This window comes from Ambystoma mexicanum, chromosome 14 (assembly GCF_040938575.1).
Source record: "Ambystoma mexicanum isolate Mex_15411 chromosome 14, UKY_AmexF1_1, whole genome shotgun sequence".
Taxonomy (NCBI): Eukaryota; Metazoa; Chordata; class Amphibia; order Caudata; family Ambystomatidae; genus Ambystoma; species Ambystoma mexicanum.
Genome location: NC_090940.1, coordinates 67,977,406 through 67,995,874, shown reverse-complemented (window position 1 = coordinate 67,995,874; position 18,469 = coordinate 67,977,406). Strand labels below are relative to the sequence as shown.

General features: G+C 49.5%; 1 protein-coding gene across 1 annotated transcript in view; it reads left to right on the top strand.

Annotated features, from left to right (window-relative positions):
• The window catches only part of DPH6 (diphthamine biosynthesis 6), a 785,760-nt gene that overhangs the window by 373,866 nt on the left and 393,425 nt on the right, over positions 1 to 18,469 (top strand). Inside the window, exons 10-12 of the mRNA XM_069638528.1 lie at positions 328 to 459; positions 813 to 942; positions 2,695 to 2,869. Coding sequence (XP_069494629.1) covers positions 328 to 459; positions 813 to 942; positions 2,695 to 2,869 — 437 coding nt within the window. The remainder of the gene's footprint in view (positions 1 to 327; positions 460 to 812; positions 943 to 2,694; positions 2,870 to 18,469) is intronic.

Sequence of the window (18,469 nt, the reverse complement as noted above, 5' to 3'; positions counted from 1 at the left end):
TTATTTATAATACAAAACCAACCCAATATATAAAATAACTAAAATAATATAAAGGTCAATTGTGCAGAAGGTCAATTAGGTCCACTAAAATTAAGTCAATTGTGCAAAAGGTCAATTTGGGTAATACCTAAGCTAAGTTCATTTATGCATTTTGGGTCGTACCCCTGGATCCTGGCCAATGGCAAAGAGTCTTGCTTGGGATACCAAACTCCTAAGCCTTTAGGAGGTGCAACAGCGATTTGTGGACACGGCTTGCCACCTGGAGCGTTCCAGCCTCTATTAGATCCCCATTTCCTTCTGCTCATTCCCTCCTCTTCTTTCTTGCAGGCGGCAGTCCAGAATGTTCTGCGAGATCTCCGCAAGGTCACCAGTGGATCAGTGGGATTTCTGGGCGCGTTGCTCCACCTGAACTTGAGAGTCCTGCTGAAGCCGCTGAGCAGGCCTTCGGCGCACTGCGAGGTACTTGCTCATCATCGCTGCATGGTGAGGGCCGGGGGGCACATATCTGCTGGCCGGTGGGCCGAGGCTGGCGTGAGGGGGAATTGGAAGCTTTCCCTGCTGGATGATTACGCTAAATGGAGGCTGAGGGGAGGGTCCAAGTTTCACATGTTTTAGGGGGGAGTTCTTCTGGATGAAACCGCGTTTGGTCCCTGGCCGCGATTCAGGGATGTGAAATGGTGCCTTTATTAACTTGTGTAGTGGGTTGACGGTGGTCAGCGGCTGGGCAGCTTTAAAGCACCTGGATAGAAATTTCCAGCAGAAATTGCAGTGATAATTCAGCAATTAAAGGCAGCCTGCGTTTCTCTTCACAGCAATACTGGGCGCGCGCGGCCTGCGACTGGAGGACGTCGTGCTGGTGCATCTGTACGTCAAGAGCATGGCCGACTTTGCTGCCATCAATGGGGTCTACGGGAAAGAGTTCCACGTGTGCCCCCCTGCCAGGTACGCACGAGTCCATGGCTCAATTCCGCATTGGCAAATCCCCCCGCTGGTGAAAATTCACAGGCCGTAGTGTTTACCTTAATGTAAATGGGAAGGGCGGAAAGTGCGCCAGACAAGGAATGAAAATAGAGGTTGAAGTGCATCGCTGGAGGAAGCAGGACTGGAATAATGAGGCTCTTCAGGCTGGGATTGAGGCGTTGCAAGCACTCTGCAGGGCTGGGGAAATGAGGGTCGAATGCAAGAGCACAGGGAATTTAGGTTGCTGCAAGATAGTCTGCCGCTCTAAGGAGTATGCCATCTTGCACTGCCATGGCACATGTGCGACGTATGCTTTTAGTAAGGCCAATTTACCTGACCCCCTTTTTCTGGTCACACTCTAAATACATGCCAACATGTCCCATTCCATTCGGGAGACGTTAGTCTAGTCCTGGTTTTAACTTTCACTTCTGGGACGTCTAGTCCTGGGTTTGAAATGGGGGAATCCAGGACCGCAAGTGACAGAATGCAAAGGTAAAACCACCTCTCGAATGACAGGGCGTGGGGCAATATTGGAATGCTGACAATAGGTGGCTGCCTAGATGCAGGGCCGGCACTGGTGGGTCGGTCAAGCTATTGGCACATTGAAGCTGTCTAGCGGGCACTGCAACGCCAGCGCTGAGGTGCATTGATACAGCCATGCGAGTGGGAAGCATTGAATTCCTATTGGTACATCGGTCTGGGGCATGGATCGGAAACACGAAGGCACTATATTGTAGACGCGGGCTACGTTGCAGGGGCGCTCTGGGAATTTCTGGATGGGAAGGGGGTGAGCTCAGCAGACAGATGCATTGAGGGAGCTTGATGGCTGTTTTGCATTGAAATAATGTGAAACAGTAGGTTAGGATTGAGGTTTATGTGGGGGCAAAGAGTAGCCACATTGGGCAATATTGAGGTAGATTTGAGGAGAATTGGTAGTGCCATGCAGGAGCAGGGCACATTAGGATTGGGGTTCCGCGGTTGTACATTGGCAGAGCTATGTTGATCACCTAACATTTGTTTCCCGGCTTGGGTTTGGTGCTAGAGAGGTGCCTCCGGTCACCTGGATTTGCAGGGCTCTGCGGCCATAATTCCAGCAGTGTCCAGCACTCGCCCCATGAGTGGAGAGCAGAGGCTGCTTGGATTTATGGAGGGGGTTTGCAATGGGGTCTCATTGTCAGATTGTTCTGAGATGGGGTTTGCGCCCTCTTCTCCTGGAAGATCTGAGACACTGGTGTGTGTGTTGCAACCTCTTTGCCTGGTAGGAAGTGGGCAACAAAGTCCTTCGTGGTTGGTGGGTCTTGCGGAGACAAGGGCAACCGCATCCTATGCAATTAGGTGATTCATTCAGGTAACACAACTTGGGCTACTCTTGGTAACCCATTGAATAGTCAGATCTGATCAGGTTCTGGGAATATACAACATCATTATGCATATTAAATAGTTACATGACAAGTAATTAAGTGGAGATTATGTCGGTCTGTTTTGTCATTATGAAAGCTGAACTGGATTTGATTTAATCAGCGAGTGGAAGCACACATCCCTCAACAAACTTTGCATGGGAAAAAGAGTGAGGGAGTGGAAGAAGCCTAGACTGAAAGTTGAGGTGAAGGAGAGGCATAGCTGGAAGATGGCGGGTGGGTGAGGGGGTTACCGCAGAGAAGATGGATAACGATATCAGGCATAGTCAAAAGACTAAAGATCTTGGCTCCCTTTCTCTCCCCTTTCTGATGCCAGGGTGTGTGTTGAAGTCCCTTTGCCGGAAGGCATTGTCCTGTGGATGGACTGCCTTGTACACCAGGCACCGCAGATTCCTGAGGGGGCACCGCATTCAGGGCGGCACACGATGCACGTGCAGAGCATTTCCCACTGGGCACCGGCGAACATCGGCCCTTACAGCCAGGCCATCCAGGTAAGAGACACTGGCGGCTTCTTAGATTTTTGGAAGCTGATTTTGTATAGCAAAGGTATCTTTGGATTTAAGTGCTGGTGATGTCCGTGGCGATGAAAAGTCTTCTGAATTCTGACGTGTGTGCCGCTAGTTAACATTGTACCAGGTTCTGCCCTTCTCGGAGGCTCATGGGATCTTTTGGAGTTGAGTATTGCTTGCAAATGTCTTTTTGTGATTACTTGTGTGAGGTTGTTGTCTCTGTGAGACAGCCTCATCTTTTCTTACAGATTCGTCTCTTTAATGAATGCTTTTTCAAGACTCTTGATCTTCATCGGGCTTGGGTTTTTGTGTAGGACGAGCTTGTTTTTGGTTCTTTGGTCACTGTATCATTAATAATGCTTTAAAGAGCTGTAGGAAAGATGTGTAACTGAGCCATTGACTAAACACCATGAACCAAAGTCTAGTTTGACACTTTTTTCCTTATCCTGCATTTGTTAGCCATGTCACATCCACCGGTCTGTTGCATGGAGGCCACCACGTCTTCCTTTGGGTATTGCCGCTTATGAAGGTGCAGTTTAACTCTTGCAGGTTTAGTCATGGTGGTTCAATATTGACTGTTATTCAGGTCTTCCATGTGAGGGGAGTACCAAGTAGAGAAATGCAATGCCACCTCGCGGGTTTAATCATGGTTGTTTCTCTATTGACTCTTATTCAGGTCTGCCATGTGAGGGGGCACCGAATGGAGAAATGCAATGCCACCTCACGGGTTTAGTCATGGTTGTTTCTCTATTGACTCTTAGTCAGGTCTGCCATGTGAGGGAAGTACCAAGTAGAGAAATGCAATGCCACCTCGCGGGTTTAGTCATGGTTGTTTCACTACTGGCTTATTCAGGTCTGCCATGTGAGGGGGGTACCGAGTAGAGAAATGCAATGCCACCTTGCGGGTTTAGTCATGGTTGTTTCTCTATTGACTCTTAGTCAGGTCTGCCATGTGAAGGGAGTACCGAGTAGAGAAATGCAAGGCCACCTCTTGTGTCCTCTCACTCAATTTATAACAACGCAACCATAGCTTTCATAAGTCCCCCTACTCCTTTTGGAAGGTTCTGTCTGGATAGTATGAGAATTACCAAAGCTGAAGTGAGTGACATTTTCAAGCAGGCCAATAGTGTGGCATTTCTACCTCCAGACCCTACTTTTTCCTGGCCTACAGAGGGTTTCCCAGATGTGCATCCATGACCGCAGCTTCCCTGCGTGCAAACTGGGCAGGCCCCCCGCGTACGTATTGGTACAGAGATGGAGGACGTTACGAGTCTTGGTTAATGTTTGGTCCCATCCAGGACCAAACCACAGAAGGCGTCCAGAGCAGAGGTGACATGTTAAATGACAGTTCACGGCAACATAAAGTTTGATAGCACCACCAGATTCATGATATGTGCTTGACCAATCAAAGGTATTGCATACAATTGCATATAAGGCCTGCAAATAGCCTCACATAATTATGCTGAAGGTTTCCCTATGGGTGATACGATCATCCAACCTCATGCCAGGACAGACTATCTCAGGCGTGGACCCCTTTCCCCGCGGCGTGAATGAACTCCTTAGTGTGGCCTCATTCTCCTGAGCATGCTTCCTTTTTCTCTGCTGGGTGCGTTCTCCACACAGTGATTGCTTGGTCATAGGTGCAGTCTCATTCTCCTGTTTGTATCCCATTCACTTGTGTGTGTGTTCTCATCAATCACCTGGGTCTGGTGTTATTGTAATAGGTGTGGTTGCTCTGCTCACTACTCTCCCCCAGTAGTAGTGCCATTGAACCCTGTGCTGGCTCTATTCTCCTGCCTGTGATTCAATACCTTTGTGTCAGTTTCATTTACCATTACTCTGTTTTCCTTCTCCTTGTTTTGTATACATTCCCCTGAGTGTGTTGCAATTCTCCTGAGTGTGTTGCAATTCTCCTGAGTGTGTTGCAATTCTCTTGAGTATTGCATTTCTTCTGTGTTCTGCATTTCTCCTACGTGTGTTGGAATTCTCCTGCGTTTCTTGCAATTCTCCCGCATTTTGCAATTCTCCTATGTGTGTTGCATTCTCCTGCGTGTGTTTGCAATTTGCCCACGTGGGTTGCAATTTGCCCAGGGGTGCTCCAATTTTCCCACCGGTGCTCCATTTTTTTCCACAAGCTCCAATTTTCCCACGGATGCTCCAGGTCGCCCACGAGTGCTTCCATACTCCAGAGCATGGTTGTTTTCTTCAGTGTGTGGTTCACCTCTTTAGGATGGGTTTCTGTGGAATTCCTATAATTGTGCCGCATTCTCCCAGGCATGTTTACTTAGTCATCTAAGTGACGTTATATTCTTCAGTAAGTGATTCCATTCCTCTGTGTGCGGTCCCATCCCTCTGGGTATAGTCCCATTCTTCTTTGTACGTTCCCATTCTGCTGGGGGCGTTCCCATTCTGCTGGGGGCGTTCCCATTCTGCTGGGTGCCGCCCCAGTCCATTGGGTGCCGCCCCAGTCCATTGGGTGCGGTCCCATTCTTCTGGGTGTGCTGTCCCATTCTTCTGGGTCCTGACCCATTCCTCTGCATGGGAGTCAATGAGTCAATTCCTCTGGGTGTCGTCCCATTCCTATCAGTGTGGTTCTATTCCTCTGGTTTTAGTCCCATTCCTGTGGGTGCCTTCCCATTCCTGTGGGCGCCGTCCCATTCCTTCCTCTAGGTGCCTTCCCATTTTGACCCGTTAAACTGACCCACACCAGCATTTTGTATTTTTGGTTCGGCCATGGGCCTATTGCCCTATAGACGAGTCCGAGCCTGTATAGGCGCCAACACGCATTGGCAGCCTGTAACTTGCGCGCTGTAAAGCACACATTAAATGTCCTAATATAAGGGTTTTGTTGCTGCGCCAACACTGTCAGCATGGGGACAGCTGCTGTGGACCCCCCCCGAGACTCGGGGCCCGTTTTAAACGAAAAGTTTGAAAGGCCCCAACGCTGTCTCTACCCATCCCTGTGTATGAGCTGGTACTCCCTCCGATATGTAGTTGGGGTAATTCGCAAGCTGGCAGACTTCCCCAGCATGCAGTCTTGGTCGCGGCCAGCGCTGTCACACTTCAAGCAGTGAGGTCAGTCACCTGTGGTTTATCCCTTACATTGCGGACAGTCCCCTGGCTTTTTGAAAGGCACAATCAGTCTCTTGTGCTTCCTTTTAGTATCTAGAGTGTGGTGACAGTCTCCAGGGCTGCCTGGCAGGCCTTTTACGTCCTAGAAATGTCTAATCGAAGCACCTCAGGCTCCCAATCTCTCCGGAGGCGGAAGCCGTCGCCTAAGGCCCGTGAGCCAAAGGCCCCTTCCTGTCTGCCCCTGTCCGCACCTGCGCTATGGCGCTGGATTCTGCTCCGCAACTGCCTCGCCTACTTCGGCACCACCTTCTGTGAAGCCTTCCTCATTGGCGCTATTCTGGTAAGCCATCCAACAGTATTAACGTTGCTGAACTGAGCACTGCACGCCGTTATGAACGTGCACTCTTAATTGCACCGACCATAACAAAGCCTATTGAACTTACTTTTGGGGCCAACTACCACTTCACGCGCCCATTCCTGTCGCTGTGACTGTACTCCATCGTTATGCTCACATGCCGATCATCTGGTTACCTTTACTGCACATGCGCATGTATGCTTTTTTGTCTGCTGATACTCTGGTGAACAAACACACTTAATACCTGGTATGTTCATCAACCCTATTGATTCTCTCCACTTGCCTGTTGTGCTCTTTCCCATACTGCCCACATTGCCACGCTGGGCCTTATTCACTAGTTATTTGGCATGCCCAGTTAACTACACTTAGCCACGCCTTCACCATACCAATCGTGACTTTGCACATGTACCTGTCCGGTTGATACTCTAGCCTTGCTATTGACCACACTGATTGTGATTTGGGAGTACACCCTAGATGCTGCCTACCTGCATTTTAGTCATTTGTGCCTATTTCAAACTTAGATGATGCCCACCTGCATTTTAGTCATTTGTGCCTATTTCGAACTTAGCTGCTGCCTACCTGCATTCTAGTCATTTGTGCCTATCTCCAACTTAGATGATGCCCACCTGCATTTTAGTCATTTGTGCCTATTTCAAACTTAGCCGCTGCCTACCTGTATCTTAGTCATTAGTGCCTATTTCAAACTTAGCTTCTGCCTACCTGCATTTTAGTAATTTGTGCCTATTTCAAACTTAGCCGCTGCCTACCTGTATCTTAGTCATTAGTGCCTATTGCAAACTTAGATGCTGCCTACCTGCATTTTAGTCATCTGTGCCCATTCCAAACTTGCATAATAGCATATCTTGCATATATCCTACCTAATATGACATCTGTTCGGCTATTGAGGTAGTATACTTACCACCAATGTGCCACGCTACGTCAGATATCCTACATTTGAATTGCCAGAAATCTAGGTGTTACTAGGTAGCAACATTATCCTATCCCAACCTGAGGTGCTTCTCAATGTGTCGCAGCTAACTAGGTCAGCCCTACTCAGGTGTTACCGTAATGTACCTTAGCCTTATTGTGGTATGCCAACCTAGATGCCATACCAACGTACATCAGTCTAACCAGTGTTAACCAAGCCTTCTCCCTGGTCACCTAACACTATTGCCACTACTACTGAGCATGTGTCCATTAATTACCAACTTGCTTGCCTGCATCTTGATCCTACTCAACACTGCACTACAGCCGAGCATGGCTCCTCAGCTACCTAAGATGCTATACCCAGCTATGCCTAATACCAAGTCCTCATACCCAAATATAAATGACCCTCAAACACTGCAATTTACCAGTCTCCCTCGTTCTACTATCAATCGGAACCTAGGACTCAGAGCCAGACTAGCCAAAATCTATGAGCCCCTCGCCCGCTCACTACCAACCTCACAGAACGCTAAAACTCTACCCAGCTCTTCTACTAAAAAATCTAACTTGCCCCAAAACTCCAACCCTAGACCTGCACTCAGCCCCCCTACTCAGGCTACCCCTGATTCAACACAGAACAAATGCCACACCACTACTGCTAAAAATACAACCAGCCCCAAAATAAAGGGAGCCTTGATCAATGCCAGATCATTAGTAGCTCCCGCTACTGAAATCGCTGATTTGATCCTCAAAGAAGACCTTGATCTTCTTGCTATCACGGAGACCTGGCTACACCCAGCAGCAGGCCCCATGCTTATGCTGGCAATCCCAGACAATTACTCTATCCTGAGACAAGACCGTCCCAATTCCAGAGGAGGAGGTATTGCCATCATTCACAAATGTAATCTTACCATGAGACTAGCAACACCCACTAATGTCCCATCATGTGAAACACTCTCAGTCAAAGTCCCACTTACAAACACCCAAACTCTCAACATCCATTTGATCTACCGCCCGCCAGGCCCCATTGGCACCTTTGATGAAGATATTAACACTATCCTCACAAGCTCTACCCAAGTTCTCACCCTGGGCGACTTTAACATGGGCTACAATGGCCCCAAAGACCATTCCGCCAGCACTATAGTTAATACTCTTTCGGAACTAGGTTTCACACAAAGAAGTATGTCACCCACACATTCCAAAGGCAGAACACTCGATTCGGTGGTCGATTACAACTGTCTAGCGAACATTACAAACATCTCACCATTAGCCTGGACCGGCCACCACTTGGTCTCGTTCCTGCTGTGTACCGACAGACCCCCGCCCATTATCAGGGCCCCGCCTACCCTCACAAGAAACAAGAAGAATATGACAGCTGAAAGACTCATCCCGAACTTACTCCCTACACTCAATACACTCCCAGACAAACTCGACCCAGAGACCTTAGGTGAAGAATATGATAAGATCATGGCCACCTCGCTGTACCTAATTGCCCCCCTTGAACTGAGACCAAGCAAACCGAATACACATCTAAACAAATGGTATACACCTTTCCTTAAAAATTTAAGGCAGCAAAAAAGGAACTGTGAGGCCACTTGGAAAAAATCCCCCTCAGCCGCAAATAAACTCAAACTTTCCAAACCAGCCACACTTTATAAAAAAGAAATTTACCTGGCTAAACGACCCACCTATGACTCTCGTATATCCCACGCGAAATCAAACATGAAGGGATTATTCTCCATCCTTAAAGAAGTAGAAACCCCATAGTATCTCCTGACACCTGTATCAAAGACTAAAACTGGTGCTCAGAAATCCAAAGCGCCCTAGCAAACAAAATTGCGACCCTCCAAAGTAAAATTGCCCGCAAAAAAGTATCCCTTAATGACACCCTCCCCTCTAAAACACTAGATAAGCCCACGCCTACAGATCTTACTCGCTTCAACTTCTCTAAAGTCACGATTCTTGAAGTAGAAAAAATGATCCTGTCTCTGAAACCTTCCAACTGTCAGGGAGACCAGTGCCCGGCACAGCTTATCAAAGACGCCGCCCGTGACCTCTCCCCTTTCATCACAAAACTAATCAATGCCTCCTTCACCACTGGCTCCATCCCCACCAATCTGAAACAATCCTGGGTACTCCCACTATTAAAAAAACCCACACTTGACCCAGCTACGCCCACAAACTACAGACCCATTACGACTGTTCCCTTTTTACTAAAAATCCTGGACAAGGTGGCCTATGTACAAATTCAGAAGTACCTGGAAGAACACCATCTATTAGGTTCCAGACAATCAGGGTTCCGCCCTCAACATGGGACTGAAACTGCTCTCATTGACTTGAAAGCTTCGATCGATACGCTCAGAGACAATGGCCAAGTTGCCCTACTCCTCCTCCTAGATCTGTCTGCAGCCTTTGACCTGGTCGATCACTCTGTCATCTGCACACACCTCCACACACAAGCTCATTTCTCCACTGAGGCCATCACCTGGATTACCTCTTTTCTTAATGGCAGAACCATGAGGGTCTTCTCACCCACTGCGGCGGCAGACCCCAAACCAATCACTTGTGGCGTCCCACAGGGCTATTGTGTCTCCCCCACCCTGTACAACATATTTACCAAGCCGCTTTTTGATGATCTCGATCATCTCGGTATGACCTACACTAACTCTGCAGATGATACCCAGATCCTCCTCCCGCTTTCCGGAGATTATGGAAAGGATTTGGCCTTGCTAAATAGGGTGTACATCATCATCCAGGCATGGATGGCCACACATGGACTATGCCTGAATGATGATAAAACGGAACTCATCATCCTAGGCACCACGGCCAGCATAAAGAAACTTGGCCCTGCCTACAACTCTTTCACGATCGATGGTAACAACATCAAGGTTGGACAAGAGGTCAAAACTTTGGGTTTTTACCTGGACTCTAATTTCTCCTTCAAAAGACAGATGAGCTCCCTGGCTTCCTCCACGGCCTATACGTGTAAATTAATCCGCACAGCTAAACCATTTCTATCTGACACTAGTTGCCTTACCTTAGCTAGAGCCCTTATACTATCCCACCTGGACTACTGCAACGCCCTCTTTCTGGGATCCTCTAAAGCTACCACTAGCAAACTACAAACTCTGCAGAATAATGCTCTTAGAGCGGCTTTGGGCTTTTCCAGAAGAGAGCACATCTCAGGACTTAGTCAACAGAACAACTGGCTCTCCATCAACGACAAAATTCTCTTAAAAACTGCATCGCTCACTCACAAATCTCTAAACAACGCTGCCCCTACTTACCTGATCAACAGATTCCATAGACCGACCTCCCTGAGACCTACCAGAACTGCATACAAAGACTGCCTCTTTGTCCCTAACTTTAAACTTGCCACCATAGGCGGCAATAGCTTCCCAGTAAAAGCGCCCAAACTGTGGAACTCCATACCGCCTAATCTCAGAATGGACCTGCCCTACCAGAACTTCTGATCCAAGGTAATCTCATGGCTGAAAAAACGTAGGCCTTCAAGGATATTCCACTGCCAGGCCGTCCCTTTCTATGCTACCCACACGCAATGTAACCATGTGTGCCCCATTGCTCATTTGTATATAACATCTATGTACCTTATTGTTGATATGTATATAATTTCGGTGTACCTTTTCTCGCTCAATGTATACACTATGACCTGTAACCAAGCTTCGCATATTCTTGTAAAGGCTACGCCCTGATACCCTCGGGTACGCTCGCGCACTATAAATAATAAAACAAACAAACAAACATAAAGAACCCATGCACTGAAAGCTCTGGTGCCTGAAGCAGCGGGTGAGCCAGCCACAACATTTTGGGGGGGTAGAAGGCAATTTTGAAAGCTGGTAGTGAGTGGGGCCATTAAAGCCATTGCGCTGTTGATCCCCACCCCCAGCCCAGGAGGCTGAATAGATATTGCACCTTCCTTTGGCCCATTAGATGCATCTTTCATCCCAACCCACCAGAGGCATAGCCAGCTGGGGCCTCGAGCAAATGTAGCAGGGCTAACTTTGAGGGGAGCTTGAAGAGGGAACTGGACTTGTTCTGCATCCTGCGACGCTCTCTCCCCTCCTGTCCCCCCGAACTCTCGACATTCAGGGTGGGTGGGATGGAATAGTACTCCAATGCAGGCAGGACAATGAAGTGGCCCGGACGGCAGCAACACAGCGGCACAAAATCCTCCCAGGATAAGGCAGAGAACTGTGCTCCTTTGCACTCTTGCCCCTCTTTTATGGGGATTTTCACGTCACGGCGCTCTCCCGCCTGGCCCAAGCCCGCGAAACCTGCCTGGACCCGTACAGTGGAACTGGCTCCACCTGGCACCTCCTTGCCTTCAGTCGGCCCACCCCCTCCCATGCCCGCAGGCCGCCGCACAGCCCGGGATCGACACAAGAGCGAGTCATTTGCCTTTTGTGGACTCTGCAGGGAGGACAGGAGAGACATGCCGGGACATGAGAAACACACTTGACACCTTCTCTTTTTGGATGCTAGATAGGCCACATATGTATTCCTTACATCACACATTATAACCAAAAATGCAACTTAAAAACCACACATCACAAATAATAAATCTCCTAATACGTCCAGGTGGACCACGCCCAGCGTCCTTCAAAGTCTGCAGTAAAAGTTTGGTTCCCCGTGGAGACAGGTGCACCCTGTCATGATGACAAGTCTCTGGTCCTCTTAATAGTCCATTCTCAATGATCCCTAGTGGCCCGTTGCATCTGGCAAGCCGGGCCATCTCCCTGTTCATTTTCCATGCTGCACTGTTCAAAGGGCACGAAGGCACTGCGGACCCCCAGTTCAACTGTGGTATAATTTGTGACCACGCAAGCAATACCTTCGGGCAAAATTGTCCAAACCGACCAACCCGTGACAATAGGTCCATGATCAGAGCCCTTCTCCCTCGCTGTACCAGATCATTGCCCCCTACGTGCAAGATCACCAATTCTGGATCTGACAACCCTCTCTTTCTTTTCTTCTCCTCCAACACCTAACCAACTTGGTGTACCCACAAACCCCCTGCACCAATCCAGTGTATGTCAAACTCTGCCACGCCTGACAACAAATACAACTGTTGTGCCACTCCCTGGTCCATTCTCCTTACGAACGAGTGCCCCACGACCCACACCAATGGCTTTACCATCTGCTCTACGCAGGTAGACCCAAGAGAGTATGTTAGACGTGTCAGTAATATCACAGCCGGTGGAGACCCTTGTCTCCTCAGCACTACACATAATGTTGCAGTCCTTGCCCCTGCCGCCACCTTTTCCTTCCCTCACCAGCCTCATGTCAACATTCCAAGTGGGGCCTGATGTACCCTTTGTAAGCACTGGACTTCCACCACCCAATATCCTTAATTTTGCATTCCTTGCACCCAAACCTGGCTGCGGTGGTGGCTGCTCCAATCCAGAAGGAATGAGGGCCGAACCCTATCCCCTCGAGCCCTTACTCCCACCAGGGCTTCCTCAAAGACATTCGTGAATTGAAATCTAGTGGGCTTAGAAGGGAGGCATTGCCAGTCAGACCTGAGTGAAGGAAACCACACACTTTACTTTTTGGAAATATCCTGCCATGTTTAATCCTTTAACATTATTAACGCAATCCAATCAATGCGTTACTGACATAAACACGACACTGGTAACCATGAATATCACATCATCTTGTACAGCAATTTTTAAAAGATAAATCATAACTCATATTTACAATACTTCTTTCATGTGACAGTCAGTTCCCAGTGGAACTGTTAACTCCGCCCCCTGGCATTTGTACAGTGGTGAGGTCCCCCTACACCGTCGCGGATCTCCCCGCCATACCCTATGTTGAGGGGTGATCCCAGGAGGCACCCTTCTCTTGTCCGACAGCTTGCGCCTCCTGCACCCACCTCCCTCCCTTTTCTCGTCCACCTTCCGATCGGATCCCCTTTGCTGGGCCGAAGCCATCCCAGTGGTAGGCAGACCGTTCCCTCCCCCACTGCACCTAACCAGCCCCCTGGGAGTGGCAAATCACTGACCGCATGGTCCCCCACCTGCCACAGGACCTTCGACTAACCGTTCGGGGGTACTCCCCCCCTCCTCCCATCCCCCCTCGCCTGAGCTATGTTCATCACTGCCAGAAAATTCTCAAACAATAAGTCAGTTCCGTGGTACAATAAATGCACTCCATCGTGGTGCACACTGTCCGTTCTCCGCACCAAACAGTTGGCTACCACACACAGTCGCCCTCTGGCTAGACGTGGCAGTTCATTGTTCCAATTTCCTAGCTGAGGTGTTCAGAGGCCCAGCTGACCCTGCAACCTTCCACTGTGTCTTTGGGATGATCTCCAACCATGCGATCTCCGCCTTCGGGTAGAAGTTGCCTAACTATCCGAATAGTGAAACCAGTGCCAATCTCAGCTCCTTTCGGCCTATTGGAACAAAGTAATTTCCCCCACGTGGAGGATCACCAGATCTGGATCAGGCAAATGTTGTTTTGTCTTGCATTCTGTCACGAGGCTGCGCTCCTGCCCCGTTCTTAGGCCACCCCTTCATATCCAGTGTATCTCAGCCTCCATTCGCACGCTACCCCGGCAAGGGCTCTCCTGCCTCCCTCTCTTCACCATTCGCCTTATGAACGAGTGCCCCATTACCCACACCATGAGCGTCAGAGCCATCCTCTATGGATAACAAAAGAAAAAAGGCATGTTATGCACTATCGATATAGGCTGCTGCTTTTGCCCACAGTGTTGCTGTATGTTTGTATCCCTCTTTCCCACTCTTGCTTTCACCCCCCCCACCCCCCACCAGAGCCCCTGCTCCCCCAGCATTTTAGCAAGCCAGGTGATGCCTGATGTAACCTTTGTAGGCTCCAGATTTCCATCTCCCCAGCCTCATGATGGCCTCCTCGCTCATGCCATGCCCTGCTGCGGTAGTGGCTGCTCCGATGCGGAAGGAATGGGAAGTGAACCCCAGTCCCGCCAGACCCGCCGTGCAGATGCATTTGTGAAAAACTGCCCTGAATTGAAATTTGGAGGTATATGAACCGTCCTGGTGTTTGAACAGGGGTCCACTACCCCCCTGAAAAGCGATAAAATCCATCAGAGCTCCTACTGGGCAGATTAACCTGTTTCCATTCCCGGCTATCTAGACCACCGCCCCTTTACCGTCTTGGTCCGTTTTATACTTTCTAATGTATACCCGTACCACCAGATCCCCCTCCAAGCTAATGTCTGAAAAGGCCAACCCTCCCGATGCGTCTGTCTTGGCCGTGTCCACCATCTCTCCTAGTCTAAAAGCACCCAAAAAGGCCAAGACGAAAGCGGCCCTAAATAGAGTGCCCTTGTATTGATTCCAGCAGACCCTCCCCAGTGCCAGCACTACTTTTTCCCGTTTTTGGGGTTAAGGGGGTATCTAGAGTCAGTGTGATCGCCCCCAATCTCCTCCATCCTACTAAGGCTTTCTTCACCGCAAAGTCATATGTTTGGCTCACCACCCCATGTAACCCCGCCATAAACCGAATGGCGGCCATCTTTCCCTTAGCCTACCCAGCTGTTGCCCCATTTCATATAAGTGCCCCAAAAAAGCAATCACTGAGTCACTATGACACAACTCCCTCCTCTGTTGCCCCCACAGAAGTCCCCATACTCCCGGAAGGCTTTCTCATATGCTGCCCTGGTCTTCCCAGACAGAGATCCTGCAATCAGTGGTGCTACCCCAGGGCACCAAAACTCCAGAGTGTGTCGGGAAATGGAGTCATCTCTACTTACGCCTGTGGCAACCATCCTCGAAATTGAGGACAATGTATCAGCAGCTTTATTCAGAACCCCAGGAACATGCTTTGCCTGGAAAAGCACCCCCTTCTTTAAGCAGACCAGCACTAGATGTTTCAAAAGCATGAGTACCAGGGGGCATGATGCCCTTTGTTTGTTAATAGCCATCAATGCTGTCCAACCAAAATATCATATGCTTGCCCCCGAGTCCATCCGCCCAAATTGTCAATGCCACGATGATCGGGAATAGCTCCAAAAAGGTAATGTTACTAGTCAGCCTGCTGCCGGCCCATTCTCTCTGCCACTCTTTCCTGTTCCACTTGTTACCCCAAATGGCCCCGCACCCCACACTTCCTGCTGCATCTGTGTACTGTGTGTGGGTTGTGCTTTTGCTGGCCATACTTGTATCCCATTGAAGTTCGCCAAGAAACTACCACACACCCTGAGGTCCTCCTTCACTGAAGCCGGACAGTCTAGACGATGATGTTTTTCTGTGAGCCCTGACATTGCCCTGCAATTATGCGTTAGAATGGGCACCCCATTGGTATAATCCGTAGTGCAAAATTGAGCTGTCCCACTAAACGCTGGAGTTGAGCCAAGGTCACTTTCTTAGCCCGTAAACATGTACATATGGATTCCCTAAATTCCGCCACATTTTTGTGAGGGAGGCGGCATGTCCCTGGACCTGAATTGATTTCAGTGCCCAGAAATGTAAGAGCGGACACCCGGCCCTCTGTCTTTTCTTTCGTCAGAGGTTCTCCCAATTCTTTTGTTGTTCTCTCAAATGCCTCCAAAGCCCTTGCACACTGACCTGACAGCGGCGGGCCCAAGAACAGGAAATCGTCCAAATAGTGAACCACCTTTGCTCCCTTCTGCTCCTTCCTTGTGGCCCATTCCAAAAATGAGCTAAATGCTTCAAAATACCTACATGAAATAGAACAACCCATTGGCATTCATTAATTGTAATAAAAGCCCTCTACTGTTTGGAAGCGCAGCAGCCGGTAGTCCGCTAGGGGCACTGGTAGTAACCTAAATGCCGACTTGATGTCTGCTTTTGCCACTAGAGCCCCCTGTCCCAGTTCCCGAAGCTGTCCCAGGGCATCATCGAAGGATGCGTACCTCACAGGGCACACTTCCGCGCTGATCGCATCATTTACTGAGGCCCCCTTTGGAAAGGATAAATTGTGGATCATCCTGAACTTCCCCTCCTCTTTCTTGGGTATGATGCCCACCGGGGAACAGAAAAACAAAGGGAATGGGAGGGCACGCAAAAATTGCCCTCCACCCTCCCCAAATGTATTTTCTTAGCGACTTTTTGCATCAATATGGACTCATGGGTAGTCACTGACGCCTAGTTCTTTGGCACTGCAGGTGGCACCAGTCCCTCCACCAGGATGCAGAACCCTTCTGAAATACCCTCCACCAGTAATTGTGCCTTCCTCTTTCTGGGGTAACTGTTTGCCCACAGACGCAGGACGTCCACCCTGATACGGGTGGGCAGTGGGGGCCGGTTCCCTGTCTCCCTATTCGTTCCTTTTGTATTCCCTGTCATTTCCCTGTTTCTTGCACCTGTGTTCCGGATGCTCAGGCAACCCGCAGCGGGAGCAAGGGTGTTTGAACCTGCACACTGTTCTGGTGCATGTCTTTGTTTTGAATGCTCCCTTCTCTGACTTTTTCCATCACAGTGTCAATTCCTCTGTCCTCTTGCCCTGATCTGATCCCACCAGGCCCATAAATAAGAACTCATTCAAGTAATGAAGCACCAGGGCTCCCTTGCATCCATCAGTGTGCACTTGTCAAAGTAGAATTCCCCCCTCCCCCTACTTGGAAACCCAGCAAATTGTAATCGTCTGGGTGCAATGGCAATAATTGGAATGCCGATTTGATGTCAGATTTGGCCATTAAGGCTCCTCTCACCAGTGTATGTAACACAGACCGTGCCCCATCAAATGACGCATACCTGACTGAACAGAGCTCCTCATCAATCATATTGTTCACTGACGCACCCTTAGGAAATTATAAGTTGTGAATCAGTCTGAATTTCCCACGCTCTTTTTTTGCGGATGATACCCACTAGTGAACAGACAAACTTTGGCAGGGGCGGGGACGAGAAGGGGCCTGCCATCCTGCCCAGCTTCCTCTCTTTATCCCCCTTGTCTAGTACCAATCCTGCTTGGCTTTTTTACCTCCCCCACCCCCGGATGCCCTGCTTTGGGACTGGTGGCGTTGTAAATTCTTGCACTGGAATCCTGAAACCTTGTGAGAAACCCTCTACTAGTATTTGTGCCTACTTATGCCTATGGTACCCATTTGCCCAATTCCTTAGTACGTCCACCCACACTGGCAAGGGTAAGCCCGCCGGTGGCTCTCTCAGCGCCAACCCTTTACCTATGCTCTTTGTTTCTTTTTGCGTACTTGGCCTCCCCGTGCTCCTCGAGCATCCCACAAAATGAACAGATCTGCTTAAATGTGCACACTGGTCTTGCACAGGTTGTTTTATTAAAGGCCCAACAGGGCCTGTGTTGCTCCGAAAGGGCTGCGTCTGTCTCCTTGTCCCAAAGCTTCTGCTGGACGTATTGCGAACCACTGTGCAGCTTGCCCACAAGTCCATTGCTCTGGTTCCCCAGTCCATTTGTGCATTGCCTGCCTTGACGCTCCTGAACATCTCATTATACACTAACCAAGCCACAAAAGCACAGTCATGGTGTAGCTCAACTAGTGGCCCAATTGATTGGAGACTTTTCGACAAAGATGTCCTTCTCCCTTTGAGTCCTTGCGCTCTTCTACTCTCCTGTAATCCAACAATGAGAATATATCAATGTATTTGTCCTTGCAAATGTTTTCTTTTATGTCCAGCAACAGGTGCCATGTACGTATACCTGGTGTTATTGCCTGCCCTGGGGCAGGGTCCATCCCAGCTGCCCTGTCCCCCAAAGATAACCCTGCTGCCATTGTTGGTGCCACTTTTTTGACACCCCCATACCGTTTGTATTGCCCCTACCTGCACCAGGCGTTGCCCCTGTTGCTGCTGGAAGTGGGTTTCCAGTGGCTGGTTCGGTTAATTGGAGCCCCAGTTGGCCTGCCTTTTGCCCTTCTGTTGAGGTGGCACTAGCCCCCCTCTGTTGTTCGCCCCCTCCTGGGTAGGTGGTGCTGTTGAGCCCTCCTCCTGAGATGGGGCTCTGCCCATGGCTGCTGTTGTGGCTCTCCTTGCCATAACCCATTATCACTGCCTGCTTGCCATCCGGATCCCCCACCCGAATTTCCATGCCCTAGGGCCCCCAGCCATATCAAGGCTTCTGCCAGTTGCCCATTCCCCATGAGATATATTCTGGGTGTTGCTCATTGTCCATGGGTTTTTTCCCTGTTGCCACTGCACACACTCGCTGGAGGGTATCCTCGTCCTTGTGGGGGGCCTGCTGGTGGCCCCCCTGCCACAGTGAATTTATCCCTTGCTGACCAGTGCCTGTTGCCC